The 27,565-nt window shown below is 41.0% G+C and overlaps 6 protein-coding genes across 6 annotated transcripts; 3 read left to right on the top strand and 3 right to left on the bottom strand.

The window, feature by feature from the left end:
- Positions 1–517: 517 nt before the first annotated feature.
- Positions 518–2,678, top strand: LOC129600123 (uncharacterized). The gene is made up of 5 exons (XM_055498526.1): positions 518–528; positions 590–669; positions 897–1,035; positions 1,597–2,057; positions 2,309–2,678. The coding sequence occupies exons 1-5, from the start codon at positions 518–520 to the stop codon at positions 2,404–2,406; spliced, it is 789 nt and encodes a 262-aa protein (XP_055354501.1). The 3' UTR covers positions 2,407–2,678.
- A 107-nt stretch (positions 2,679–2,785) lies between these two features.
- LOC129600126 (uncharacterized) lies at positions 2,786–9,638 on the bottom strand. Its single transcript, XM_055498528.1, has 2 exons — positions 9,599–9,638; positions 2,786–3,656 (listed from the first exon to the last, which is right to left on the bottom strand). Exon 2 carries the CDS (start codon positions 3,632–3,634, stop codon positions 3,077–3,079), a length of 558 nt encoding a protein of 185 aa, XP_055354503.1. The 5' UTR covers positions 3,635–3,656; positions 9,599–9,638; the 3' UTR covers positions 2,786–3,076.
- Positions 9,639–15,093: 5,455 nt separating this feature from the next.
- LOC129600116 (uncharacterized) lies at positions 15,094–16,208 on the top strand. The gene is made up of 2 exons (XM_055498518.1): positions 15,094–15,443; positions 15,556–16,208. The coding sequence occupies exons 1-2, from the start codon at positions 15,332–15,334 to the stop codon at positions 16,005–16,007; spliced, it is 564 nt and encodes a 187-aa protein (XP_055354493.1). The 5' UTR covers positions 15,094–15,331; the 3' UTR covers positions 16,008–16,208.
- Positions 16,209–17,700: 1,492 nt separating this feature from the next.
- Positions 17,701–24,110, bottom strand: LOC129600108 (uncharacterized). The gene is made up of 16 exons (XM_055498508.1): positions 23,955–24,110; positions 22,426–22,590; positions 22,089–22,303; positions 21,840–21,958; positions 21,609–21,719; positions 21,180–21,379; positions 21,060–21,122; positions 20,900–20,952; positions 20,686–20,784; positions 20,271–20,609; positions 19,882–19,963; positions 19,785–19,798; positions 19,517–19,670; positions 19,336–19,434; positions 19,016–19,107; positions 17,701–18,826 (listed from the first exon to the last, which is right to left on the bottom strand). Exons 3-16 carry the CDS (start codon positions 22,284–22,286, stop codon positions 18,758–18,760), a joined length of 1,692 nt encoding a protein of 563 aa, XP_055354483.1. The 5' UTR covers positions 22,287–22,303; positions 22,426–22,590; positions 23,955–24,110; the 3' UTR covers positions 17,701–18,757.
- Positions 23,301–24,846, top strand: LOC129600109 (nuclear pore complex protein DDB_G0274915-like). Its single transcript, XM_055498509.1, has 4 exons — positions 23,301–23,407; positions 23,544–23,615; positions 24,001–24,421; positions 24,477–24,846. The coding sequence occupies exons 1-4, from the start codon at positions 23,371–23,373 to the stop codon at positions 24,625–24,627; spliced, it is 681 nt and encodes a 226-aa protein (XP_055354484.1). The 5' UTR covers positions 23,301–23,370; the 3' UTR covers positions 24,628–24,846.
- Positions 24,847–25,790: 944 nt separating this feature from the next.
- Positions 25,791–26,690, bottom strand: LOC129600122 (C-X-C chemokine receptor type 2-like). The gene is made up of 2 exons (XM_055498525.1): positions 26,082–26,690; positions 25,791–25,850 (listed from the first exon to the last, which is right to left on the bottom strand). The coding sequence occupies exons 1-2, from the start codon at positions 26,688–26,690 to the stop codon at positions 25,791–25,793; spliced, it is 669 nt and encodes a 222-aa protein (XP_055354500.1).
- Between the last annotated feature and the right edge of the window lie 875 nt (positions 26,691–27,565).

Here is a 27,565-nt window from a genome sequence, read left to right as displayed (position 1 = left end):
TTCAGTGTTTCAATGTTGTTTCTGAATGGTATTGCGTGTATTTGTTATGCCGCGATGACGGCTTTATGAATGTTTTGGTTTGCTGAGCTTTTAAGAAATGGAAAGATTGCCGAAGATGACGTTTAATAGAAAGTGATGTGCATAATGTTATCTTATCAGCAACTTGTACGGCTACGCATCGAGCGATGAAAACAGTTATCTGTCCAATTATGCAACAGAAGCGGCATAAAATTAGCAGTACTGCAATTTTGACGTAACACGATATCGTAGATACAAGTATATAATGCATATATAATTATTATGCGATACTTCTATATAATTTTACTACGATAGCCGCATCCTCGATACCGGCGCAAAGTGGGTGATATAACGAACAGTGATACGAAAAGCAAATGGGTACTTATGTAGACATAAATTAGGTAATTTTTAGCAAAGGATTTATTCAGTTCCTCCTGCAAACGCGTCAACATAAGAAATCTGAACTAGAACTTGTTAAGGATACAGTACTGTATAAAGGATGTTTGTAAGGTTATTGCTAACCCTTTCCGCTTTGTTGGTGGTCACCATCCGAGCGGCGGTGTTTATTCAGGACGCGCTATGGATTATGGCCTAAAATCTTCGGCGACGTGCAGACACGAGTGCCGGTGTACATCGAGACGGGACGATACGGTGAGCTGCGACGTTGTTTGACGTGCTGTCCACCTTAATTATGCGCTTTGTATCCATTCTGTAGTTGTCGTTACAATATGTAAAATGGTTTATTGGGCAATAGCCGCCATAACAACAAAAGTGCAAGCGCGGGCACACTACTTTACAGTTAAAATTTAAAATTAAGTAGTTCGTGTAAAATTAAGTAATTCGTGGTAAAATGATTGTTGTACTGCGAATTTGAGTAGATGCCACGACACTGGCGAATATTCGTCGCGCGATCGATCAGGTGAATGCCGATCTCAACGGCTGCGTTGGATTTTTCGAAGTGTACACCACCGCGCCCGGCCTCGACTTCCTTTGGATCAGCGACACATTCAATTCCGGGTAGGAAAACACAGAACTTTAAAGTTCGGTCGGACTAGAAAAACGCAAACAGTGTTCCCGTTTTCAATAATTTTAAATTTTTAAGTACGTATATTTAGACCGTAATTCCGTCTTAGTTTAGACGGTAACATCGGTTATAAACTTATAACTAATTAGAAAAAATAAAGATAAGTAAGTACTGTCAATTGTTACTGTCATGGCTGTTTAATTTAACCAGCAGAAGAGGGCACGGGAACTTAAAACTGACAAAAAAATCACGCCCGTTCTCATTGCAGAAGGCGATCGTAGTCCTTTCCTAATTGTATGCGTATTGTACAATTATACATACTTGTACTCGTATACACAGCATAAAACACAATATACGTATGTATATCTATATTATAAATACACATACATACTGTTATAATTATGTTGTAAAATATTAAGCAGTATTCACTTTCAAAACGGATGTATGTGTATGTAAATGTAGCACCTCCGGGTAAATTTAGCGGTTGTATCTGTATTATTTAATACAAAATCGTTTATATATAAATAATTACTGACAATGTCTCGCTATCGCAGAACCCGTGCTCTGCACTGCAACGGCATACCGGGGCGAAGCCTGGAGCAGGCCGGTCGCGGCCAAAAAGCCATGATAACGACAGGCGGTGGTGGCGCCGGCATTTGCGGCGCTTCCCAGCGCGGTATCATGTCAGCCCTGGTGACCAGCCTGGGCCTGTTGCCAGAATACCGTCGACAAGACCGCTCCATCACTGTCACCGAGGCCAATGTAGACGCAGCCTATACCGGGCAGGGCTACTATACTACTCTCCAGGCTGCCCAGATTGACACAATGGCCACTCCCTTCGACTTCAACTCCATCACCATGGTGGAGCGGAATACCCACGCCGCATCCGGTCAGGTGGTCTTTAGCACGACGCCAACGGACCAGGTCATCGGCAATCTGACGCGCTTGAGTCTCGGCGACTGTAATGCGATTAGGACGAAGTATACTTGTCCGACGTTCTTCCAGTGCAGCAATCGTAAGCCGCATTTAATTTAGTTGTCATGTTTGGTTTACTTAAGTTAAAAACGTGTTGGTTAGCACTTAGCAGTATCTACCACAAGCACCTAGCAGTAATTAGTGTAGGTGCGAAGTGATTAAGGCTCCACATGCTGCATTATGTCATGCAAACATAAATAATAATTATTCTTACTGCCATCTCTTGTCTCCGTTAAAATAATTATCTGTACGTATCTCAGTGGCTAGGTGTGCAGCTGATTCTTGTTGCAGCATACACGTCCGGTACTGTTGACCCTGGTGGTCCCATCGAGCCGCCTGGGCCCGTTAATGAGTTCCGATCGCAACATTATCAACACCTACAAAAGTAGATCATCTACGAGTACATCTTCAGTCCCATGCATTGAGCGCTGTTCAAGAATAAGCAATCTGGTAACTCCATCAGCTAAGATAGGGCGACGAAGTGCTGTATCATTATTATATAGCAGCTGCTCATCGTAATATCGCTGTTCTGTAATGTTGATGCTTTTACTTTTTTATCATTGTCCACCAATTCTTTTGCGCGACCACGAACTTTTAATCGTCCCCAATTTTCTAATAAGCATAGTGATGCTCTCAATTCAGAACGAACAATTAAATTCGCTCTTGAAATCGCCTATCCGGTTGGACCACACCGAATTTGTATTTAAACATATAATTCATATTTACTAGGCAAAATACAAAAAGCACTCCAGAAATGTGACCACACAGAAGTTCCTCTGCTTTGCGAAAGGCAACATCAACTCTGCCAGCCGCTGCTAAACAGAAAATTCGAAATATTGAGCTTTCTGTAATGCATTTTTTATGCACATCTAATCAAGAAGCCGAAATTAGCAAACGCCTAATACTGCAAGTTAAATACCAATATGTACCAATCTTACAATATCTACTCTACGCAAAATTAATATTGCACGCAGTTCTGGCTAGTAACTTCAAATACGTTTTTCAACTTTCGACATTTTGAAGGACAATAAATAAAATAATAAAACGCAGGAAGCTGCTTCATTGAGAACTGTCGATACGGTTGTTCTTAGGGAATGCCTTTTTCAACTGCTCCCATACATCACGAAGCGCAAAGGTCAGCAGAATGGGATCCGTTGCTGGTTGCACTGTATAAATAGCAAGTACGGTCTCCTGAAAGCGAAACGCCGCCGCACTATTAAGCCGCAGCAACGGTTTGAGTAACCCGTATCCCACTAACGGCGTCCAGAACAGCACCACACTACAAGTCACCGTGGTCAGGACGATAAGCGCGTATTTTATCCGAGTTTCCCGGCGAATCGTGGCCGCTGTCTGTTGGTAATGGTAGTGTTCTTTCTTGATGCGCCGCATATCTTCCATCTTGGCAGCGCGCAGCTTGCGCCAGTACAGCAGGACGGTGACGGGATAGGCGATAATAATGAGGATCTCGTTGAACTGGTAGACGAGAAAGTTTAACGCCCGACCCCAAAAGGGCCGTCGGTCAGTGTTGAAGAAGCAGAAGTGCTCCATCTTGGCGGGACGCAGGCGTTCATCCTGGATGAAGGTCGGCAGGGTCACCATGTGACAGTACACCCACATGGTGGCGCAAATGAAAATGGCTCTGTCAAGTTAAACGGATTAAGTACTAAGTACTGGCCTAATGGCAAGTACTGCTTGTGCATGTGCCAGGCTAACACTGACTGTGTCAAGAAGCATTTCATAATTATTATCTTCTACATCACTACAACATTATGACCTAATTTTGTAAGAAACATTAATTACAACATTATGAGCCAAAAAAGCCAACCAAACTGACTGCAGGGATGAGGGTTGTTGCAAATTATTAAAAGAAGGATGCTATAAGCGTTATTACTAACAATTCTATAAGCGTTTAGACTAACAATTTTCCAGTGAATTTCAAACAGCTGTGATTGCGAACACTTATCGAGCCATACTTGGAGCGCATGTACACAGCCAACCAAGAAACTTGGAGCGCAGGCACACAGCCAACTAATAACAATAATCTCTATATATTAATAGCGTAAGCCTTAGCACAATTCCATTCCCTTTTGCAAACGATACACTGAACCAAACTTTGGCGTCTATAGATCATTCGATAGCGCTGCGATCATAGATTGGCAGAAACGGGTTTGTTTTTTTAAACTATTTGGGACCTGAAAAAAAATTTTAAAAAGCTTAACATACGAAGTCTATGGGGAAAGTCAAGAACCCACCACTGCAAACCCAACCACACCACCATTGTCTCCAACAGAGTGAACGTCTGTGAGACAGCCAGGAACAATTCTGACAATTCCGCTAAACACTACACGGAATTAAATTCAAACCTTAGCGTATGTCTTTGGGAGCTTTTGAGCTTATTAATTTTTTATCGAAAGTCATTATCGAGGGAGAAGGGTTGAAAGAAGATTTTCAAAGGCTCACATTCATAGTGGGGAAGCGGGGGCTGAAAGATCTGCAGTTGCAGTAGCTGCCTGCCAAAGCGGTTTCATCAGTTTTAAATTTAGTGCACCCATGGGCGGGTGTGATTGTCTTTGTTGCCGGATCTCATCTGAACCTTTATGGGAGCAAATTTTTCGAAATCTTTGGTATACAACATTTTTTTAGAATAAAATTTTGAATAATTTTAATGTTGCGTATAAACTATCAAAGCAACAGCAACTACGCATTGAAAATAATTATGGTTGAAGCACTACTGCCATTACATATACACATTTCGTCATAATTGTTAAGGGTTGCAAGTACAGAGGGTTATTCAGCCAAGTGTGGACACTTTTTGGAAAATTCCTCCTTATCCGTCGCAGGCTCATTTTACTTTTTTAAAAATTTTATCAGGTAGCCACAACATCCAACCATACTTTAAATTCAACCGAGTCACGATTTCCTCATCCTGTAGCTCAGTAAAAAATTAAGTTTGTCTCCCCCATGTTGGCAACAGTTGACCAGTTCAGCTATAGGAAATGGATTCCCTTTATTCAAAATTTATCTAAAATTTGGAATTTCGCCGTAACCCGTTGAAAACCTGTCGGGGGTTTCGAACAATCCTTTTTCTGAAGGAATTACTAGTATTTCTCGATTGGGAAGCTGCATCCTTGTTTACTCAGCAGTGCCCCCAGGAGCACGTCTCGGGTTCTGGATGACTTCTTCTTCCCCGCCAGGCTTGATTCGTGGAGCATCTTTCTCGACCAATGAACGTTGTAAACGGTAGAAAAAGACTTGTTTTACAACTTTAGTTTATGGAGGGACGGAAAGGATAGCTATAGTTTCGTGCATAAGAGTTCGCGCAATGGGCATGGCTCTTGTGGGTCTCTTCCTGTTTTCGCGTTTTTTCCAACCGTCCTACCGCAAGAACGCGCAAGAATATGAAATCGTTTTTGCTATAAAAAATATTCGGATCGTCGTTTTTCACAATTAAAACCATGCAGATTTGAAAAATAGACGATCCGTCTAAGGCCAGGTGGTCGAAAGCCAAATTTTGACTGGTCAAGGGTGTGAAGTCGGAGTCTTTTGGTTAACAGACAATATCGCGACCATTTTACGCTGGATTTTCACCAAAATTTGCAAAAGGCATTCAGAATAGTTAGTCGTTGATTTGAGATGCTTATGGCATCATTTCTCTTAAAATGAAATTTATAAGGAATTTTTTTTCGAAGTGTCCACACTTGGCTGAATGACCCTCTGTATGTGCCTTTCCGTCAGAAACGAAAGTTCTGACTTGAAGACATTGTGATTATTAACTGGGAAGCACTGTAATCAGAAAGTGGAATCAAGGACAATAGCGGTTGCGACTTGCGAATCAGTTGACTGTCATTATCGGGTGGAATGAAATTTCAAATGCGCAGAACGGGATGAGCATAAATAATTTTTGGGGATAAATGCGAGCGATGCTCAGTTGGTGGCTGTTCAGGTAAAAACTAAAAGAACTTCTTAGAAAACGACTCAAATATCAGAGCGTTTTCGGAGTAAAAATTTCACATTTTTAATGTCCAAGGTTCTTTTCAGTTTATGCATCGGAAATACTTAAATGCACACACAAACATTGTGAAATTAGGGATAGCTGAGAGTAGCTATTTATCAGTGAGGTATAAACGAAGCTTGGATTAATTGTCCTTTTGTCATTACTGTATTTGCATTTTGCCGGTGAAATTGAATTACTTTGCGCTTCATTTTTTTGCAGCAATTCTAATTCAGGAGTTTTGCAGTAATGACCCGTCGCCACATTTTGACCTCAAAATGGTCGTACCATGACCGCCGTCAAAGGCCTTAGGAAGGGAAGGCCTTTTCCCCATTTGCGTATCACACGTATAAAACTCCTTAGGTTCTTACAAAAAGGCCCATATAAGCGTCTGCTAATTAGAACGGTCGTGTTGCGGTCGTCTTAAGCCCTTAGCGGCATGGTCTTAAAACGGGCAGCATACGCTCGTGCTCAGTTTAATGCCTCACTGTGATCTGATTACTTGACGGTGCAATTATCTGGTTCAGACACCTTTTGTTCTTCACCTTTCGGAACTGTCAAAGGCAGTAAAAATGTCTTAACAAATATTATTATACACGTGTTTCAGTGGCTCTCTTTATATCTCTTAAAATTTTCATGCGCTTGTCTCTTCATTTTCCTTTAGTTATCTGTGCAGCCTTTATTAAACGAACCCCAACAACAAATTTAAAATATTTATAAGTTTCGCCAATGAAGCAATGCGCGCTACTTATACAAAAAATGCCGGCCAAATAATTCAGAAAAAGAACAGTTCAAAATTCTCGAAAAAGGAATGTGCGAGTCAAAGAATAAAAACAAAAACAATATAAACTGATAAAAACGAGCTGCTGTCAACATGAGCTGGGCATAGCCTCTTTACGGCTACAGTTGACGCGCACGATAAAGTAGAATACGAATACAATAAAGGTAGCAAAAGCGTGAACAAAAGACGGTCACTTCAGTGCCGTTGTTAATTAGACGCGTCAGAATTTGTATCGATAACGTGGTCTGTCTTCTGCTTTTTCTTTTTTTCTTCCTCCTCTTTCTCCTTCGCTCTCTCTCTCTCTTTCTGCTCCACATCGTCCAGATGGCCGACCACAGCATCGCGAAATTTGTCTCCGTCCGGATTAGAAACACGGCGGTATTCGTACACTGTTTAGTCAGATCTAAGCAGCAAACCAAGAAATAAAAGCAGATTATCGAAAAAACATACAGTACTTATTTATATAGAACTATATGAATATGTTATGAAATACAGTAACACATGAAATAAAAATATGTAATATACAGACGATATTGGATATGATAATCTCTATATATTAAAAGAATAAGACTTTCAAAATTCCATTTCCATACAGTTCGCCAGGACCCTACACAGAACCAAACTTTGATGGCTATATATCATTCGATAGCCCTAAGTTTCTATATTTGCCATCAGAAGTCTGTTTTTGAAACAAAAGTTAGGTTTAAAAGAAAAGTTAAGAAAACCGTAGCATGCAAAGTCTATGGGAAAAGTGGAGACCCCACCACTACAAAACGATCACCCCACCACTGCCAATAGAATATGTCAATTTTTGATAAATCACCTGAAACGTTACAATGGATGAAACTTTAATGGGTTTGAATCACTCGAAAGCCCTGGATTTATAGATTTTACCTCTAAAGCATGGTTATAGAGGAATATCAGGATTTGACAAGAAAGTCTGATTAAAAGTCTACGGAACAGTCGAGGTTCTCATTTCCAAAACCCAGTTTTCAGGTAGCTGTCTTACGCAGCGCGGGTGACTGGTTTTAAAGTTGCTGCGCTCCTTTGGGCGGGTACGAATGTTCTTGCTAAATATTGAAGCACTAAGGCCTCGGCTCCAATATTAACCGTATCTCACTACGGTACACACCGCACGAAGTGGCCTTCATACGGGCTTTTTTCTTCCGAAATTATTCATTACGGCTTGAACGTTTGACACTGAGCAAAAAGGGAAATACTAACTTTGTAAATCGTTAATCGTGTAACAGCCGAATTTGCGCAATTTTCTGCGTTTTAATTTCACGGGAAAAGCAGTTCGAAGTTTAGAATATTATATGGTTGATTACCCAGCATGCCGCATGATTTGCTGTTTTGCTTCCTGTTAATCGAGAACTAATGCTTTAGCAACCAATACGGAAATGTGCACTTTATGCAAAATTACCAACGTATAACCGTCTTTCGTTAAGCAGAATAAACAGAAAATACTGATTAGCGTGGCCGACGGAGTTGATTGAATGGATGCAGTAAATATACGCCAAATGCTACATTTACGATAAGTTTTGTGAAACTCAAGTAGTTTATCAGTCTGTAATAAAGGTGAGCCGCAAAGGCGCCGAGCTGCAACAAGAGTGAAGCCCGCGGAGTAGCAAGTTTAACAACCGAGACGATTTGACTTATTTGAGTATAAACAGTTTTTGTCGTTGAAGGCAGTTTCGACAAAAATTAGACAGTTTAATTGGCAATTGAAATTTAACACATGAATTGGGAAGTGCTTAACTACTTTAGCCTCCTTATTAGTAATTTCACTGTTGTGTTCTTAATACAAAGCATTATGGAAAAATATTATGTATTCCTATTGATAAGGGTACCGACAAGGGCACCAGCGGTATTTGGCTGACGGTGAGCCATCTTAAATTATAAGGAAGGCAGATATCTGAAAAGCGAACAATGCTTGGAAATAATAAAGTAAAACAAAAAACTGCAAAACTTTTAATAAATTCAAAGCTGCTACTTTATAACTGAATAAATTCTCTTGATGGATGATCTGGAAAAACTGAATTGGTGCTACCGGTAAAGTTCAAACGTGAAGAGAAAGGAGCTGTTTTCGAGGAAAGAACTTTCGTTTTTCACATTATCTCAGGCTTCTAAGTTCTAATCCTATCCGTAAGTGCAAATGCAAGTGTAAGTGCACTTCTGTAAGCTGTGCAATCTACGGGACGGGAAAATATTCACACAGGTTGTAATTTAAAATAGCTAGACACTGACTACGAAGTTGACACAAGTTGACACAAGTATTTCTCTGTGAAGGAAAATTTTACGTTTCGTTGATAAAAGTTAAGGAAATACAGATGCGTAGATATACGGCATATGTAGATATGTAAGTACCTGTCTCTTTGAGTTTTGCTTTAATTTACGATTCATCCATCGCTGCTATATTCCGCGCAATTTGCGCGGGGTCTACTAGTATACAATATATATATACAATTTTTGTAGTAAGTATTCCAGCGTTAATTTATTCCGCGCAGTTTGCGCGGGGTCTACTAGTAATATTTATTTTAAACGTTAAGTAAGTGCACATATGCGACTATTATTATTATTATTATTATTATTATCACTCTGCAGTAGCCATCTGCTTTCAATGGAGATAAGTATCTTACCAGGCTACTGGAAAATTTTTTTTGGTTAGTTCAGAAAATTTTATACTTTTTTTGGTTTGATTTTATGAGATAAAAGCACCCAACCTAAGAATCGAACCCAGAACACACTATCTTAAAGCCAAAATTACTATCTTAAAGCTAAAATTAACCGCAGCTTATAATATTCTTACCTTTTGGCGGTATGATAATTTTTATACTGTATGGGAAACACAATGGCACATATCCGATTGGCTGCAATCACCACATGACTTGTCATGACGCCGGCGCCGAAACAGGACGCAGCGTACAGATAGAATGTGCAAGCTCCGCGACTGAAAGGCCAACGGCCGTAATAATTCTGCATTACCAGCTGGGCATTGGTTGCACCATGGACGAGAATATTGGACATCAGCAGATTGACAACGTACACCGCGAAAGGACTACGCAGCACTTTATGACTAAGGATAAAGGTCAACAGCAGTGAATTGTTGACGACTATCAAAGTCATCATGACAAGTGACCAGACCGGTGTGAAGGACCAACCTGGCCGGTAAAGGGGAAACGTTACGTTTGCAAAGCTAGTGTTATTCATGCTCGAGGTCATCATGGTTGTGATGCCTTTGCATTGCAATTGTACGAGTAACACTGCAGACTGTTTGTTTAAACTCGATTCTGCGCCGTAAATATATTGTTAAAAGGTAAGAACTAGGAAGCTTATCATATTATTAAATTAAATTTCGGGATTATAAAGCGATGTGGCTGTTTTTCGGCAACATTTCTCTGAAGACGGAGTGTTGATTAAATGATGTCGTCGTTCAAAGACACGAGACATTTAGCGGTCTCGGACGGAAAAGTCCATTACATAGCGCTGCCGTCTTAAATGGTGCTGGATTAAAAATGAAAACAAACGACTACAGATACATCCCGGAAATGACGCCTTTGTGGAAACCACACAGCCTACAATACACGCATCAATTTCTTTCCGGTATGCCAGGTTAGTTGTCAAATGTTATCGTTGATGTTCTGTTCACAGTGAGTGTGTTGACCTTGATGGACCGGAGAAAACAGAATAAGTCATTTTCTTAGCTATAAGCCTGTTATTTTTCAAAGGCTTTAATTAAAAGTTTCGAAAATTGACACGACAGCCGATGGTATGTGACGAAAAATTCATCTGCCAACGTTAACAGGACAGCTATTGGGTAGTTACAACGAGATGCTGTTCATTTGTAATAAACGATCGACCGACCGCACTGAAGTGTTGCCACAATAATGCTTAATTTGGTGATTAAATTAATGCTTAATCTTGTCATCGGAAAGGTTGTTACTGTCCGATCCAGTTCTCAAATTCCTACAACATAACATCAACATTCCGACGAAAAGTTGTGGAAATCCTGGGAGCTACGTGGGCTTGAGCCGAAAGCCAAATTATCCGGTGACCGCCTCAGTCAACGCGATAACATGAGATATGGAGATATCGCATGTACAATATACAGTAACAACTGTAATACAAATCGCATCGCTTGGCCCTGCGCGCAAAACGGATTATTTACTGCCGTAAAATTTTTGTTTACACGCCATCATGACCTTTACCATTTTTTGGTTAGATCTTTTTGATTTTTTTCATACCTTTTCGATTTTTACTTATTGTACTCTGTATATACTTCTATGGCATTTGATACCGTACCATCAGTTGGTAATCATGAAGCTGGGCCGCAAAAACTGCACATTATGCCAAATTATAGGGATCGTTGATGTGCTATCTTTCATAGAAGTAGAGAACAAACAGTCGACCAAGAAGAGAGCGTTTGATCCGGTGTCGAGTTTTTTTGCGGTGGGCCAACGCTATCCAATATGTTTGTCGTCTGTCGAAAAGAATCAGGTTCCGAGCCCAAGTTAGTTGTTGTCGCGGGGCGATACCGGGGTATTCATCATGCATTCATCATTAATAATTCAACCATAGTATTACTAAACAGTAAACTAACTAATATTACTAAGTAATATTAATAATATAAAACTAGTAGACCCCGCGCAAATTGCGCGGAATATAGCAGCGATGGATGAATCGTAAATTAAAGCAAAACTCAAAGAGACAGGTACTTACATATCTACATATGCCGTATATCTACGCATCTGTATTTCCTTAACTTTTATCAACGAAACGTAAAATTTTCCTTCACAGAGAAATACTTGTGTCAACTTGTGTCAACTTCGTAGTCAGTGTCTAGCTATTTTAAATTACAACCTGTGTGAATATTTTCCCGTCCCGTAGATTGCACAGCTTACAGAAGTGCACTTACACTTGCATTTGCACTTACGGATAGGATTAGAACTTAGAAGCCTGAGATAATGTGAAAAAACGAAAGTTCTTTCCCTCGAAAACAGCTCCTTTCTCTTCACGTTTGAACTTTACCGGTAGCACCAATTCAGTTTTTCCAGATCATCCATCAAGAGAATTTATTCAGTTATAAAGTAGCAGCTTTGAATTTATTAAAAGTTTTGCAGTTTTTTGTTTTACTTTATTATTTCCAAGCATTGTTCGCTTTTCAGATATCTGCCTTCCTTATAATTTAAGATGGCTCACCGTCAGCCAAATACCGCTGGTGCCCTTGTCGGTACCCTTATCAATAGGAATACATAATATTTTTCCATAATGCTTTGTATTAAGAACACAACAGTGAAATTACTAATAAGGAGGCTAAAGTAGTTAAGCACTTCCCAATTCATGTGTTAAATTTCAATTGCCAATTAAACTGTCTAATTTTTGTCGAAACTGCCTTCAACGACAAAAACTGTTTATACTCAAATAAGTCAAATCGTCTCGGTTGTTAAACTTGCTACTCCGCGGGCTTCACTCTTGTTGCAGCTCGGCGCCTTTTGCGGCTCACCTTTATTACAGACTGATAAACTACTTGGAGTTTCACAAAACTTATCGTAAATGTAGCATTTGGCGTATATTTACTGCATCCATTCAATCAACTCCGTCGGCCACGCTAATCAGTATTTTCTGTTTATTCTGCTTAACGAAAGACGGTTATACGTTGGTAATTTTTGCATAAAGTGCACATTTCCGTATTGGTTGCTAAAGCATTAGTTCTCGATTAACAGGAAGCAAAACAGCAAATCATGCGGCATGCTGGGTAATCAACCATATAATATTCTAAACTTCGAACTGCTTTTCCCGTGAAATTAAAACGCAGAAAATTGCGCAAATTCGGCTGTTACACGATTAACGATTTACAAAGTTAGTATTTCCCTTTTTGCTCAGTGTCAAACGTTCAAGCCGTAATGAATAATTTCGGAAGAAAAAAGCCCGTATGAAGGCCACTTCGTGCGGTGTGTACCGTAGTGAGATACGGTTAATATTGGAGCCGAGGCCTTAGTGCTTCAATATTTAGCAAGAACATTCGTACCCGCCCAAAGGAGCGCAGCAACTTTAAAACCAGTCACCCGCGCTGCGTAAGACAGCTACCTGAAAAACTGGGTTTTGGAAATGAGAACCTCGACTGTTCCGTAGACTTTTTAATCAGACTTTCTTGTCAAATCCTGATATTCCTCTATAACCATGCTTTAGAGGTAAAATCTATAAATCCAGGGCTTTCGAGTGATTCAAACCCATTAAAGTTTCATCCATTGTAACGTTTCAGGTGATTTATCAAAAATTGACATATTCTATTGGCAGTGGTGGGGTGATCGTTTTGTAGTGGTGGGGTCTCCACTTTTCCCATAGACTTTGCATGCTACGGTTTTCTTAACTTTTCTTTTAAACCTAACTTTTGTTTCAAAAACAGACTTCTGATGGCAAATATAGAAACTTAGGGCTATCGAATGATATATAGCCATCAAAGTTTGGTTCTGTGTAGGGTCCTGGCGAACTGTATGGAAATGGAATTTTGAAAGTCTTATTCTTTTAATATATAGAGATAGTATCATATTAATATAATATTAGAAAGTAAGTTTATGTTACTAAGTTAGCTTATTAAGTTTAGTTAATTAGTAATGTAATATAATATTACTGAGTTACTTGAGTAATATTATGTTTCAACCTATTAAATTGAAGAGGAAGAGCTGAATTGTTTTCAACACATGCTGCTGCGGAGCGGCATTGCGTGTGTATTGTACCTCATTAAAGTTGGTATATTGTGTCATGTAATGCCATGTAGGCTATATAGTAAGTCTTGTAGGCTTTCGTCAAAAATGTCGGTGCCCAATTGCGATGCCAAACATGCCGAAAAAAAATTGTCCGGTCGACTAGTTAAAGTGCTTTTTTGTTGGATTGATACCTACAGATAGGTTAAAATCACAGTGGATTTTATGAATTTGGAGTTACCGCATAACCACCATACCGGTCCATACGTTTCGCGCTATGATTGTTTCCACCATAATTACTGAAATCTACTTTAATTACCGAACTCCAGAGACTAGAGAGGCTTTGTAGCCGTTCAGTGGGCTGCAATTTGGAGCGGACACCTCCCCACATTTCGGAACTTACCAGCTGTGGGTGCCCGCTTCAAATTGCAGACCTTTGTAAACCTTACAGTTCAGTTTTATTCGTACAGACCCGGTTCGATTTCGTAAAAAAGCATTCGCGGATTAGATGTGCCGAGCACCGTCAAAATACGGAGCCAGGACGGATGCGTTTTAATTGTAACAATTTCGCTGTAATTTTACGTAGTCTACGTACTCCAGACGTACCAATTAACGTCAAACATTGCGCGATAACTCTACTTAAACATACTGTCGCCGTCACGTCTCGGGTCTGCACAACACACGTCAAAAAAGTGCTACCTGGCGAACCGGGAGACTTACAGTTATTTGTTACTATGCGCAGTTTACCGAGTAGTGGTAGTGCGTGTTCTTTTCACGAAATAAACAATTTTGGACTCGACCAACGTATTTGCGCGTTTGATGTCATTCACGTGGGACGCCAAAAAGCGCGTACGTAACCCTCTTTCCCATGGGATATGTGGAATTCCACACATCGATTCCGTTCCCACTGGTACGTACAATTCTCAAGTGTTACTGGAAATGCATGACAGTTGCTCGCGCTCGGTGCGATGATGTGGTTATCAACCACCACTGTTTTATTCGCTGCAGTAGAGTAGTGGTATTGAAAGGGAATTGGACTAGATAATAACTTCGGGTATATAATAACTTCGCTCGGTACAGTTACAGTAACACGTTATTCGAGCTCGAGGAATGTTGCATGATGAGTATGCGTCCCTCCCCGAGTAAAGTCGACGTCAAAGCAAATGACGTGCAATGATGTGACGCAATCGAAGCAATGACGTGCTTCGTACTTAAACATTAATTTTTACCCTTCCATACTGCGTGTCAGATTGGAGCGCTACGCGTAGTATCCACCATCTAATTAAAACTAAACTTAAGAATCAACCGGTCAAAGAACGTTATACAATATAAACAATAAAATGCTTATGATGGTCAAGTTCGTAACGGCTACGATAGGATCCATCAGATAATAAAGGAAACAGTTGCGAAGTTGCGATAACGTCGAATGCACTGAAATACACCGAACTCATGTTATCCCAAAAAGATACATCGTAGCGCAATGACGAAGGTTGCGCAAAGGGCAGCCGTCGTTTTGCGACAGATAAATATCGCGTCAAAACTGGTGTTGGACTTAAAACTTGCATATAAGGAACTTGTACAGTACACAGAAACGGCCCATCACAATTATTCTTTTCCGAGTCTAATTAACTGCATTAAAATATTTTTGTTAGAATCTGCGGCTTCTGTGAGCTTTATAGAACTTTACAGTCTGGTTTGTCAGAAAAAAACGTGAAAAGCACCGATCTGACAGTTGCTACAGTTTTCTGTTGTTTGATTGTTTTCCAGTGCCGCTGCTGTATTAGGCCTACTTTACTAGAAGTCTAGAACTATTTGTGGCGCTTTAACACTGCGCAGAAATGTTCGAGACGTCCAGCAATTCCTCACCAAAAGGCGGGTGTTTTATGCAATCATTCTGCGCTTTGCACCTGATTTGTGGCTTAGCCGGCGTAGTGATAATCACCTATGGAGGTAATCAGCCGCACAGAACATTGTAATGTCAGTATCAACAGCAGTGCTCTAATCTGTGTTCAGAACTCGAATTAAGTCCCCCATTGCAATAGTTGTTGGTTTTTCTTAACAGATCTCAGTGGCCCAATCGTCTGGATGCCAATCACTCTGGCAGTTTGGTTTGTCGTGGTCAGCTGCACTACTATGCTTTTACTGCTAGCCCACCCCGGATTACGACCCGTCCTAGTGTCCTTAGCTCTCATGATATTCGGCCTCTTTTTGGCTGTGGGAACCATAGCCGATGCGATCCGGACGGAAGGCACCATACCAATCTTCTTCACCACCTTTTCCATTGCCTTTGGCTTTTTGTATATTCGTATGGACACTTGTTTGATAATACGAGCGTCTTTCCTGTTAAGGGACTACGCTGCAGTCAGATGGTCGACGCATAATTCTGTCAGCGCAGCGCCTAGTGGTGGACGGTGGCTAACACGGGATCTTCCACCGCCTTACGAGGTTGTGGTTATCGGAAAACCGCCGCTTTCCGCGCCTCCGGCATATTCCGACGTTGTCTTGCATTTGTAATTTAAGCATCCATCTTGAATGCAGTCATGATCTCTTTATTTGTAGTTTTCCCATTCTGTCTTTGCATCCGTGGTCGATTCATGTAAATTACCATTAAATTTTTTGCAATTGTCAAGTGTTATCTTGTGTTAGCTGTGGTACAATGCATCTATAAGCTGAACTTGACAACAACGGTTACAGTACTGGTTATTTGCGAGAAGAACTGACCAGTGAGGCCGATTTAGAAACACTGAGAGTGTGAAAGTAGGTGGTTTCATGACTACTTCGAAGTATAACAGGATTTCACGAAGGATTTATCATTTCGCGCTTACCAGCAGTCTGTTGTGGTTAACATTGCTCGTGACCTTTCATTTAGCCTACCAGCGTAGACAGTAACAAGGCATTAGCTGAAAAATGTTTAGTTCTAGTCGGTCTCGTTGACTGGCTAGTTGTCACGGCTTGTCGTGGAATGGAATAACTGAATACCGACTGAATGCCATAACACCGATTGCTAATATAATATCAAAAACGCGTTCTTAATTAAAGACGCGAGCGAGGGAAGCGAGCTCGCAGCTTCATTATAATTTCTGACAATGTGATTTTGTAGATGCCTTTTTATATACCAATAATCCTATTGTAGTGGATTTCACGACTTTAAGCACAGTACGTACTGACTCCACATGCATAAATTAAACCCTGCACCAGACGACTGGCCATCATCAGATTAACAGCCTGTACCGCGAACAAATGGCGCATCCTACATCCCCAAAGAATAAAATAATATAGGCCAACAACAGCGAATTGGAACCTATCGAGTGAGTGAGGATGACCACAGCGATAAAAATACGTGGACAAAGCCGATAAAGTGGTTTAGCAGAAAGCTGAGAGCACTTTCTGCGTACCATATTTTACTCATCAAAGTTTGACCGATTTTAGCGACCGAAACGCTTCGAATTAAGGTCACACTAGTAGACCGCGTGCGATGACAAAGTGCCGCTCGTGGCAAAATTCAAAAGGATACGAAAATTCAAATTCCGCCCCGTGCTCGATTGGCATTTTCAATTCATTTTGGTCTGCCTTGTCAGTTTCTTTAGACAGCCGTGCGATTTGCAACGCCACAAATGAGCATGATTTGACTAAAAAAATTATCAGCTGTCTGAATTGTACTAGTACTCGTACTAGTACAACAGTATTATTCGTGGTTTTTTGAAAACATCTGTCGGCGACAGATACCGTTTGTCGTTGTTGTAACTTTTTATTTAGCCTTTTCTGGCTTTAGTTTTATCTACTTGATTATTATAAAAAAATGCATTATTATACGGTCCATTATTACACAGAACAAGAGGCAGATCAGACTCTCCTACGCTAGAGATACGTAGCTTCTATACTTTTTGAACATCACTGATAACTAAACCTAAAAGGATTTTGTAAACAGTTAGTGTTAATATATTTTGTTGAATTGTCAAACTCCAGACCGTTCTGTGAAAGACTGAAAGAGCAAGTTGTGTACATCTGCATGTAGTGCATGTTTCCGATCATAATTTAAAATCCACTGAAACAGGCAAGAGCCAAAAAATTCGGTCTGCAGGAAATCATGATTTAGAGGCTTAGCAGGAGCTGGTGTAACTTGGTAGCTTGATAAAGTAATAAAAGATCAAACCAGGCAGTGTTTCCACTGCATTTCAACAACGTCTTTTTTATACTAGGCGCTGTTTAGATGTTTGATATTCAAATCTTTTCATCGCATTCGCGGATAACCGCTTCGGGGACTCCCCTTTTATTCGTAACACGAAAATAGAAAATTCATCAATTGAGCCGGAAACACCAGACTTACGCACATGTAGTCTAAAAGCAACATCTAATTGCCTCCAGAATTTCTCTGCTGATTAAAAGTCTATAGCACTACTTATAACCTGGGATGACACAAACTTTCTTTAGCACAGCTGAACGGTAAACTTTCTGGGAGATAATGCCATCGGGATAGGATTCATCATTCGTGCTCTACACTTCTAGTACACAAGCAAGAACGAAACTAAATGCGGATAAGTAAACACGTATATACGTAGCTGGACGTTAGAAGTAGATGGCAATTGCGACTGCATTTTGGTCATGCCAGTCATTCCGCCCTACACTGCCCCAAGCCCCCCAAACGAAAATGCCAAAAATCGAAGTTTTTGGAATCTTCAGAATCGGTCTGCCAGAGCGGAAATTCCGAACGCGACGAAATTCCGAGCGCGACGATAATTACCAGCCAATGGCAGCATTCTCGGGGTGGGCATGAATTTTAATTTCGGCCGTCATTTTCATTTTCGACTGGCATGTTCATCCCGCCCAAGAAAATCGCACTGGGTACACTATGTTCACCTACTATGGAAAATATGTCGCCACCGCCAACCATTTCTTGGAGACACGAGCCTGTATGCGCTCGCGGCCTATGATAACCGTGGTGTCCAGTTTTCCGTACGCGGTACCACTACCAAATTTTTAACGTATCCACGACACTACGACATCACGACACTATTCACTGGACACAGATAATCTTGGATAAGCTTCGGTCGAATATTCTGATTTTGAATAACACCGAGCAAGATCTACCCAAAATCGGTTGATGATAAGTTGATAACTGATGTCATAGCTGCCCAATAAACTTGCATCACTATGCTTCTATCGCCATAAAACAGCAATTGTCGTGCTGAATCCAAGCATTGTAAATTACAAAATAATTTAACGTCCATAGAAAGACTTTTTTAATTATGTTATCCTTTATCAGCCTACAATTCAGCACAAAAATTTGTTCCAGTCATGCTGATAAGCCACCAAGAGTATAAAGCTCCAAAATCCTGCAAAAAATGCATACATAGGAAAATCACTGGATTGCAATCAACGTGTTTATGGAGTTAAACGGCTAGTCTCAAACCAGTATATCAATTTTGCGTTTTTGTAACTCGTAACGCGTGCCATGCGCAAAAAGGTGTCTTGAAAATGCAAAAAAAACAAAGTTAGCGGAATATTTCCTTAACAATAATTACCCTGATGTCGACTTGACCTCGTGGCTTACACCGAAACAAACCAAAGGAATTTAGCGCTATTTTGACATGGTTAGACAGCAATATTCTTCCTCCTGAAATTTAGAACATCTTGGTGAACGTTCCAAGATTCCGACAGAGTAAAATGGAAAAATTATGAAAATATATGGCAAAAGCTGATATAAAAGCAGATACAAAAGTTCACTTAGTGATCTGTAGAAGCGTAGCGTTTAAGATTGCTACCTCTGCAACGTGCACTAATTGTAAGTACAGATACGTATACGGTAGCAGGCAATTCTTGAACGTATGTACAGCACTCTTACCTTGGCTATAATCCTTTAGCTGTGCTACTGTGACTTTCATACTGCCAAACAGGCAGTACGCTGGAATTGTTCCTTCAAGTACTCCCGCAATACATGGCCCTAAATAATTTTCCGAATTTTCATTAGTTAATATTTATGCACCAGTAAACGCATCCTCTGAGAAACCCAGAAAATGGCGCACCCGTGTGAAGGCCCATTCGAAGGCGTAATGAGAGGTCTCTAGCGCGCCGTGTCGGCGGATGTTCAGCCGTTTCCGTCGTTTCCATCAATTTCAGTGCAAACTTGCACATCTCCACCGCATGGGCGTCGTAGCGTGCCGGTACGCCACAGGATACCTACCGACCGGAAATAAGGCTGATCGTACGCAGTGCTCGTATTACTGCTTAGTGCTTAATGTTTGATCGCCAAGGAAAAGAGCGCCAATTCAAACGGTTTATTACAGCACCTACCAGTGCGGATCCGCCTAGAAATACCGGATAATGGCTGCTTTTACAAATGATGGGCGCAGTAGGAAGGGGTGCGTATATCAGCGTAGGCGTATCTTACCCACGGTTTTCACGATGCACACGTTGAAGCGGTCGGCAACACGATCCACTGTCTCAAAGACAGCATTAAGGAGCTCTGTCATCTGTAAGGGTCATACATATGCAGAGATGTTTATTCCGCAGACGTAAGACTCATGCATGTCGGGCGCATAACTGAAAAGTATTCCATCTATCGCTCATATTTTTTTCATTTTTACGATGTTAACAACTACAACTACTGTACGTTAATAGTAGGGATATTTCGGTGTGCGCTAATATAAACGTCTCGTAACTTGTAGTGAAACTTACCAGCAAAGACGTTTTGGTTTGGAACAACTTAACTAGAATTGAAGTATGAGGGAGACTATGACGGAAACATCTACTACGGCAGGTTAAATTAAAAATCCTTGCCTGTGCGGAGTTGGAGCGGTTGATGAAGGCATTCAAACCGGCGACATCCAGCGACAACAGCGTTATTGAATCATACTGTTCAGCGTATGTATCACCGTTCCTTATCGCCAGGATGTCCACTACTGCTCTCGGCACACATTCCTGGAAGAACTGCTCAATATCCGCCCGGGTGGCCATTAGCTCTGTCGCGCGTGTGCTGATTTCTCGGTTGAAATGACTGACAGCCGCTGAGATCTTGGTGGCCGAGCGGACGAAAGCGAAGCACAGCAGTGGACAAATAACAGCGGTGACAACCAGGAGGGTCAGGGCTGCGTAATAGCGCAGTTCGACATCGTGTTGCTAATAATAAAAAGTACATACTTCAATGATGGCACCGTTCTGCAGTGCGGGTAGTGGATTGTTTGATCTACTGTACATTTTTTCTCATTTCCGCGTTAATTGACGCAATTAGAATGTCAGTTAGCTGGTCCACGTGGGAGCGATTCGGGCAGGTGCCTTGCATTGTGGAGATGACCTTTACAAATCAACAAAATTAATAAGAAGATTTGCTAACGTACTTCATATTTAAAGAAAGATCCTATAAAAATTAATAAAAGTGATAGCGATTTGTTTTTACTTTCAACGCTTACCAACTTCGTTTCCATTTCCGGTATGCGATGAACAGCTCGCGTAAAGAGATCAGCTGTAAATCATTTTTCTTTACGCGCATGTAATTGTAAGCAAAATCACAAGTATTGCTCCACGTCAGTATATCGATGACATGCGGGATAATATTATGGAAATACTTGCTTCGATCAATGCCTGCTGATGTGTTCGCGCATTCCTGTGTAGCATCGACGTAATCCATAGAAACTGAAATTTTGGTTCTTATACACAAAAATTAAAATTATTAATAACAGCCATGCTTACACCGATAGCGCAATAACAGTTCATATGAAATAAATAGGTTCCAAATACTTCCTTCTCGATCGCCTCCGAGGAAAATTCTTTCCACCGTTAACTTCCAAACTTCCAGAGCCAGCAGTTTGCAGGCCACTAAATCAACTCGATATTTCCGCGCATTTCCCAGGCTATCTGTGCTGGAAGCGCAGTGAGAAATACCCAGAATTCTGTGAACATATCACAAACAATACAGTTTTTGTAAAATATTGCATGGCTAGTAATTGGAATATGCACGCTTGGCAGTGGTTGTTTATAAGAACCAATTTTAATAAATCAGAGGTGCAGATTAATTTTAAATGACCTTTTCTATGGCTGATTTTATTACTGTAGCGCAATAACTGTAAATAATAATTTGCGCCACATACTCATGGCCTTTCTTAAATTGTGTTGACTTACCTTGATTCTGTTGCCGGATGACGGTTATTCTGCAACTGGGATTGTCTGAGATCCTCTACACCTTGCTGAATAGTTGCAGCGATATTATAAACGGTTCGCCCTTCGTCATTGCTAACAAATTATGCACAAAATGAAGAACTTTTCTGCAGATAATTCATCGGCAAAACAAATTAACTTGGGAAGTGAAAGTTGTACTATAATTCTATACAGCCACATACAGTCTGCACATACATAGATGCATCTTGAAGTTGCGTCAGTAAAAGTCCCATATACAGAGATGCGTCGATACTTTTGCTTGTGTGTTTGTATAAACTGTATTCTTGATGGCTATGGATCATAAAAAATCCACACTGCAATAACAGTATAATGTGGAAAGTTAGAGCGTTTGTAATTTGTTTGGTCTGATACAATTATAGAACGATCGCTAGTGATACAAATTTTTAAAGATAAAAAAACAAAACTACACCGTTAATACTCAACCTGTACAATGGTAGCCAACATGGGAACAATGACAATAACCAGCAGCTTAGCCAAACGGACTTTCCGTGTCTTCCACAATTCCCCCGCCGGAACTCCATCGGCATCGGTTAGTTTATAGAATTCCGGCGGACCTCGTGGCTGCCGATCAAATGTGTCGATATCCACGTAAGGTACGACGTTGACAGGCTCGTTTTTCATCCTTTACAATCACTTTTCTACGAAACTTAGAAATATAAAGACAAGTGTCATCCCGCTAGCAAGCATGCACTCCCAGGTCGATTGCATAAAAGCTCGTTCTGATTAATATTAATCAAACAGATGTACGTATCTACAATACCGCGGTGCAAGATGCGCGAAGGATGAGCATGGTAAGATCGCGTGCGGCTGCTGTGTGCTGTCGTTGAAAATATCATTTCGCTGTGAACACGCATCAAGATGTTGGCAATCGGGAATGATGCTGCGGTTCCGTAATTAGCGACTCCGTGGCATACTTTGTGCAGCACTGGTAAAAGAACCGCATCATGAACAGTTCCGGCACGATGTTGCCGCGGCAGCATATACCGGAATTAATGGCTTGTCTGGGAATATCTATTTCACGATTATTATTTTATTCAGTGCCGTGGAGGCAATAATCAGCCTCTGTTTGCATAAATCATTAGACAATGCGGTCGCTGTTCGCATGTTTGACGCTGCAAGTGAGACAACAACATAACATTGGAGACTTAATATCATTGATTAACGCTAATAAAGAGCCCCGCTTACCGTAATTGCACCTGCTTTGTAATAGAAAAATATTTCAATTTGTCAGTTTTATGTAATTACTTTGCTTTCGCTTCTACAAATACAGCAATTTTTTAATAAGGATACCCGGATACTGCAATATTTTGTGGATTTCCGGTATTACATAACGTTTATGACAGTGAGCGTTAGAGCTACACGATCGATGCGGTTGATAAATAATTACTACGCTGTGTCAGCGTGTTTACCCTTTACACGCAATGTCGTCCGAAAGCAGTTGACCAACTCGTTGACCTTGGCATTCACCGAGCTTGGGTTCTGCCAAGACAATCGAAATACCGACAAGGGATACGGGATTTCGATCCTTCAGATACACTCAACAAAAGCGCCAGTGATGCACTTTTTGTTTTTATGCAATATCACATGTTTTACGTGGCGTATATATTATGAAACCAAAGAAATGTTTTTGTTACACAATATTCGCTTTGGTAGGTTACTTTCTCATTTTGTATATACAGGTTGTTTAAAGTATTTCTACGCCATTATGGAAACTATTTTCCGTTTCTCGTTATCTTTATTATGTACGATAAAGTTTTTATTAGATTTTATGAAAGATGTCCCACATACGTGCAATCGTGGTTAAAATACTTGCCATCGCATTAAGGAACATAAATTGCATGCGCAATTCCGTGTGTTTAAACCTTTCGTTTTTTACAGGCCTGATTGTGTCAGTATCGTCGCAAACTTATTATCTCTGCAATGGAATTTATTACACCTATGCATATTCAGGTATTATTTTGGTACTTCAAATGAAATATTAAGTCAACATCAGTACGGAAGTTTTGTATTTGCATGTGTAACATCTACGGATGCAACGGTACGTGCTCCATATAAGCAAAAACAGACATTAAGGAATTAATGGATTGTCTAAGAATAAAAATATCTAAAATTTAGGCGGCGCATTGATGCGCACTCAGTTGTTTACCGATCTACCGATGTGTGTGGCTGTTGCTTATACAACTACCTCTGTACATTACAATTGGTCACAAATTAATAATGAATCTGTGACGATTTGATTACAATTATTACATCCTCCGTAAAAGCAAATTCAGCAATATCGACACTCACTTGAAAACACTCACATCCTTTCCGTACTATCCGATGTTATTATTAGGTTGTACATATCCATCCTTAACGTCCACCAGTACGACGAGCATCCTGTACTCTTGCAATGGCGCCATCTCCACCATCCCTAGTAGTGCCTGTACGTACCAATCTGCTCCCATCAACGGCGTCTACTACGGCACACCGACGACAACAACCACCGCCACCCTCTTTTCGTGCAACGGCGTCATCAGCACTACCGCGAGCACGGCCTGTACATATAACACGGCCCCGGTGAACGGGATCTACTACGGAACGTCCACCACCACTACAACCACTGGGATCTATTATTCTTGCAACGGTGCAATCAGTACCGTGCCCAGTAGTGCGTGTACGTACAACACAGCCCCGGTGAACGGGATTTACTACGGTACTTCCACCACCACCAGCACGTCCAATGTGCAGTATCTGTGTAACGGCGTGTACTACAGGTAAATGTCGAGAGAAAGGAAATGCAGGGCCTTCTCACATGATGATTGCTTGCAGTTATGCCTATGCCGGATGTACGTATCCGTCCTTAACCAACAGTTTCACCAATACCTTGACCAATTTCAACACGGCAAACCCGACGTATTATCTGTGCAATGGAGTGTACTATACCTATGCGTATCCGGGATGCACCTACCCGACCGGCTAATTGCCGCTACTACTTCTGACTGACCACCGTCTTACAAGTTCTTCTCTGCATTTCTCATAGTTCGTTTACCATCGGTGTTTGCTTCTGTGGATGCTCCAAAGACCAAAGTGTACCATTCTGTCAAAATTTAATGTACTAAAAAACAGTACCCTAAATTTAATAGAACCGGATGTATCGTATTGTAAATACGTCGTTCGGATGGATAAAAAAATATTTGATGAGAGGTTTTACATTAACGTTGTTGATTTCGGTTAAAACGTTTGTGACATGAACATCTAAGCGATGCTTTACGACGACCGCAAAATTTGCCAATGCGTACCCTAGTGCCTAGTGGCTCGCACAACTTAAATTGCAGGAGTGTATTGTACATGACAAACAGCACGCGGGTAGCGTATACAGTGTACAATTTGTACAATACATAATATGTCCTGTTCATGCAAATCCACTTCAGTTCGTTGTGATCGAAAAGCCGATAGCTTCCACCATTTTCAAAGAAGGTAATTTAGCTTGTTCTCGTTTTTTCATAAATGCTGTTGATTTTCCACAAGAGTAATGCGCAGCATACAATTTATTTCCAAACAGTTATGAAATTTTAAATACGATACGAACTGGTTCTTTGGATAATGATACCAGCTGGGTACAACATTAGAGTCCTACAATCCTGTGTCGGTCCTGTCTGATGTTGTTCTAATAACGTGGGACTTGGGACAGTTGAGTTAAATTACATTCTAAGCTGAACAAATCAAGATAAACGGAAATGTATGCTGAATATTTCATCATAGGATCAGCAAAATATTTGTGATTTACCGTCAGCTTGACAGGACTCATTACCAGTGTTTTGCGCAGCTGTATTAAACAAACTAAAACTGAACAAAATATTAACAAAACAAAATAAACAAAAGTGAATAACGATATGCGTAGCATTCAGCTACAGCAGCCTTCAAATAGCGATTTAACTTAGAATCGACAAAATAAAAACCGTTTGCTGGCTTTTCTGACAGATTTCAGTGCGCAAGCGAAATAGACGGGATCCAGTATGGCCTGCAGGTTAACCATTAAAACAATAACAGTTTCCACCATTGGATAAGAAAACCCGATGAACGGCTGCAGAGTAAAGTAGAATCCAGCTGGACCCCACAAGACCACCACGCTGATTGTTAAAATTAGGAGAAGAACGGTCTGTGCATGACTGCGATCGCCTGCGCGTCGAGCAGTCCCTTCGGCTACAAACGAGAACATTCGTCTAAATTTCTAGTACAGTATAGCCTGAAACTACGGTGTCGAATGAAGAGGAACAGAAACCTTACGCTATCACCCGAATGAAAACCTTCACCTGACTGATTTTGTATCTCTCTGGTTACAGCCGTTGTTTCTCGAACTCGATTCCCTGAAACCGTGGAGGTGTGACCTTTAATTTTCCTCCTTCCTTGCTCTTTATAGACAATTAAAGGTACAGCGACAATCATCAGCGCCAACGCTATTAGCGTAATAAACTGGATGACCAGGATATATGCCATCTGTCCAGCTGATGTGGTTGTGTCGATTGTGCAGCCCACCTCGCTCTCTGGTTTGCGATAATACAGGGCATTCTCCACCAATCCCGGCAGCCCCACAGCATGTGTCACCCACCATGCTGCGGCACACAGCCCGACTGACACACGATAAGTGTGATGATTGCGATACGAAATGGGCGTCCATAGCGCCCATATTCGGTTAAGGGAGATCAAGGGATGGATAAAGATCGGGATGAGAGTGACCACAAATAAACCGTAGAGATACACAGTGCAGAATGCGGAAGGCAGCCACCATGTGGCGTACAGATTATTAATGATATCGATACCGCCTTGTGTTGCATAGAAGAATAAGTTAGCAAGAACCAGATTGAAGAGATATACGCTGAATGGACTCCATAGTGACCTATTAGTCAAGAACAGAAGAACGGTGAACCCGTTGGTTATAACGCCGGTTGTGGTTAAGGTAATGGAGATCACTGCGCTGGATTTCCAGCTAGCAGTGTTGAGATCCGTCGTGGTATTCGGTAAAGTGGAATTGGACGTGTTCATGACCGACTGGTTGGCACTTATGTGCAATTACAAGACTGTGACAAGATCTGCAGATATCAAAGCATGTGCATTTTGCACAGGTTCACGGTACTGAATGGTATACAACCATTCATTCCTGGAGCTTGAATTCTCAAAGGAACAACTGCAAACAGCCTTGCAAGGATCACGTCCAGATCCTTAAATGAAGGCTACTCCAGTTTAAACAACGTCTCTGGTTACGAGAAAAAGTGTTTTATATTTGCTACCGTAATAACCGGATGCCGTTATTTTCAGCAGCGCGTGCCTGTTCTGGTATATCTAACGCTCCTGTCATTATGTCTGTTACGGACAGTGAGTGCCAAGATCCTTGCAAATGTACAAATCTGAAAAAATTTATAGCACCTCATACTGTCTTTCTGTAATCCTCTTGATTTTGCTAATTCCCGAAAGGCCAGCTATAATGCAAATCAATCCTTGGCAAAGAGATCGGCTTATACTTTGTACGAGTACTTAGAATGACTATCAAAACGGCTGTACCTGTGCCTCGGTTAACAGCTGAGGAGGTTGTAAGCCAAACTACACTATTAACTAATTAGCGGAACACAGTAATTGACCGTACTGCGCGGTGCTTATGGTCAGCTGAATTCCGGAACCAAGTCAAGATTTACGTATTATTGCCCCAGCGTAACCAGTTCAAACGAGTCGTCCTGTACAGTTTTACAGCTTTTGCTACGAAGTAGTGATGACGTGGTATGTTGCAGTTTTAGTGGAATTCCTTGGCAATTAGGCAGGGATTACGCACTGAAAGCCACCTGCGAAAAGTGCTTCTCAGCAATTACGAATACCAGGTGCTATACGAATCGCAGGAAATACATATGACATGTCGTTAACGCCGT

This window comes from Paramacrobiotus metropolitanus, unplaced genomic scaffold (genome assembly GCF_019649055.1).
Source record: "Paramacrobiotus metropolitanus isolate TYO unplaced genomic scaffold, Prichtersi_v1.0 Parri_scaffold0000164, whole genome shotgun sequence".
Lineage (NCBI taxonomy): Eukaryota > Metazoa > Tardigrada > Eutardigrada > Parachela > Macrobiotidae > Paramacrobiotus > Paramacrobiotus metropolitanus.
Note: the sequence above shows the minus strand (reverse complement) of the source record. Positions and strands in the feature narration are given on the sequence as shown.

Coding starts and splice junctions, on each gene's coding strand:
- LOC129600123 (XM_055498526.1), top strand. Junction 1,036..1,596: donor AGCGACACATTCAATTCCGG/GTAGGAAAACAC, acceptor TCGCTATCGCAG/AACCCGTGCTCTGCACTGCA. Junction 2,058..2,308: donor GTTCTTCCAGTGCAGCAATC/GTAAGCCGCATT, acceptor TTCTTGTTGCAG/CATACACGTCCGGTACTGTT.
- LOC129600126 (XM_055498528.1), bottom strand. CDS start 3,634: ATGTGGGTGTACTGTCACATGGTGACCCTGCCGACCTTCATCCAGGAT.
- LOC129600116 (XM_055498518.1), top strand. CDS start 15,332: ATGTTCGAGACGTCCAGCAATTCCTCACCAAAAGGCGGGTGTTTTATG. Junction 15,444..15,555: donor AGTGATAATCACCTATGGAG/GTAATCAGCCGC, acceptor TTTTCTTAACAG/ATCTCAGTGGCCCAATCGTC.
- LOC129600108 (XM_055498508.1), bottom strand. CDS start 22,286: ATGAAAAACGAGCCTGTCAACGTCGTACCTTACGTGGATATCGACACA. Junction 21,959..22,088: donor TGTTGGCTACCATTGTACAG/GTTGAGTATTAA, acceptor CTGTTATTGCAG/TGTGGATTTTTTATGATCCA. Junction 20,953..21,059: donor ATCAGCAGGCATTGATCGAA/GCAAGTATTTCC, acceptor AATGATTTACAG/CTGATCTCTTTACGCGAGCT.
- LOC129600109 (XM_055498509.1), top strand. CDS start 23,371: ATGGAAACTATTTTCCGTTTCTCGTTATCTTTATTAT. Junction 23,408..23,543: donor TTTCTCGTTATCTTTATTAT/GTACGATAAAGT, acceptor CGTTTTTTACAG/GCCTGATTGTGTCAGTATCG. Junction 24,422..24,476: donor TGTAACGGCGTGTACTACAG/GTAAATGTCGAG, acceptor GATTGCTTGCAG/TTATGCCTATGCCGGATGTA.
- LOC129600122 (XM_055498525.1), bottom strand. CDS start 26,690: ATGAACACGTCCAATTCCACTTTACCGAATACCACGACGGATCTCAAC. Junction 25,851..26,081: donor TGGCGCTGATGATTGTCGCT/GTACCTTTAATT, acceptor TCTCGTTTGTAG/CCGAAGGGACTGCTCGACGC.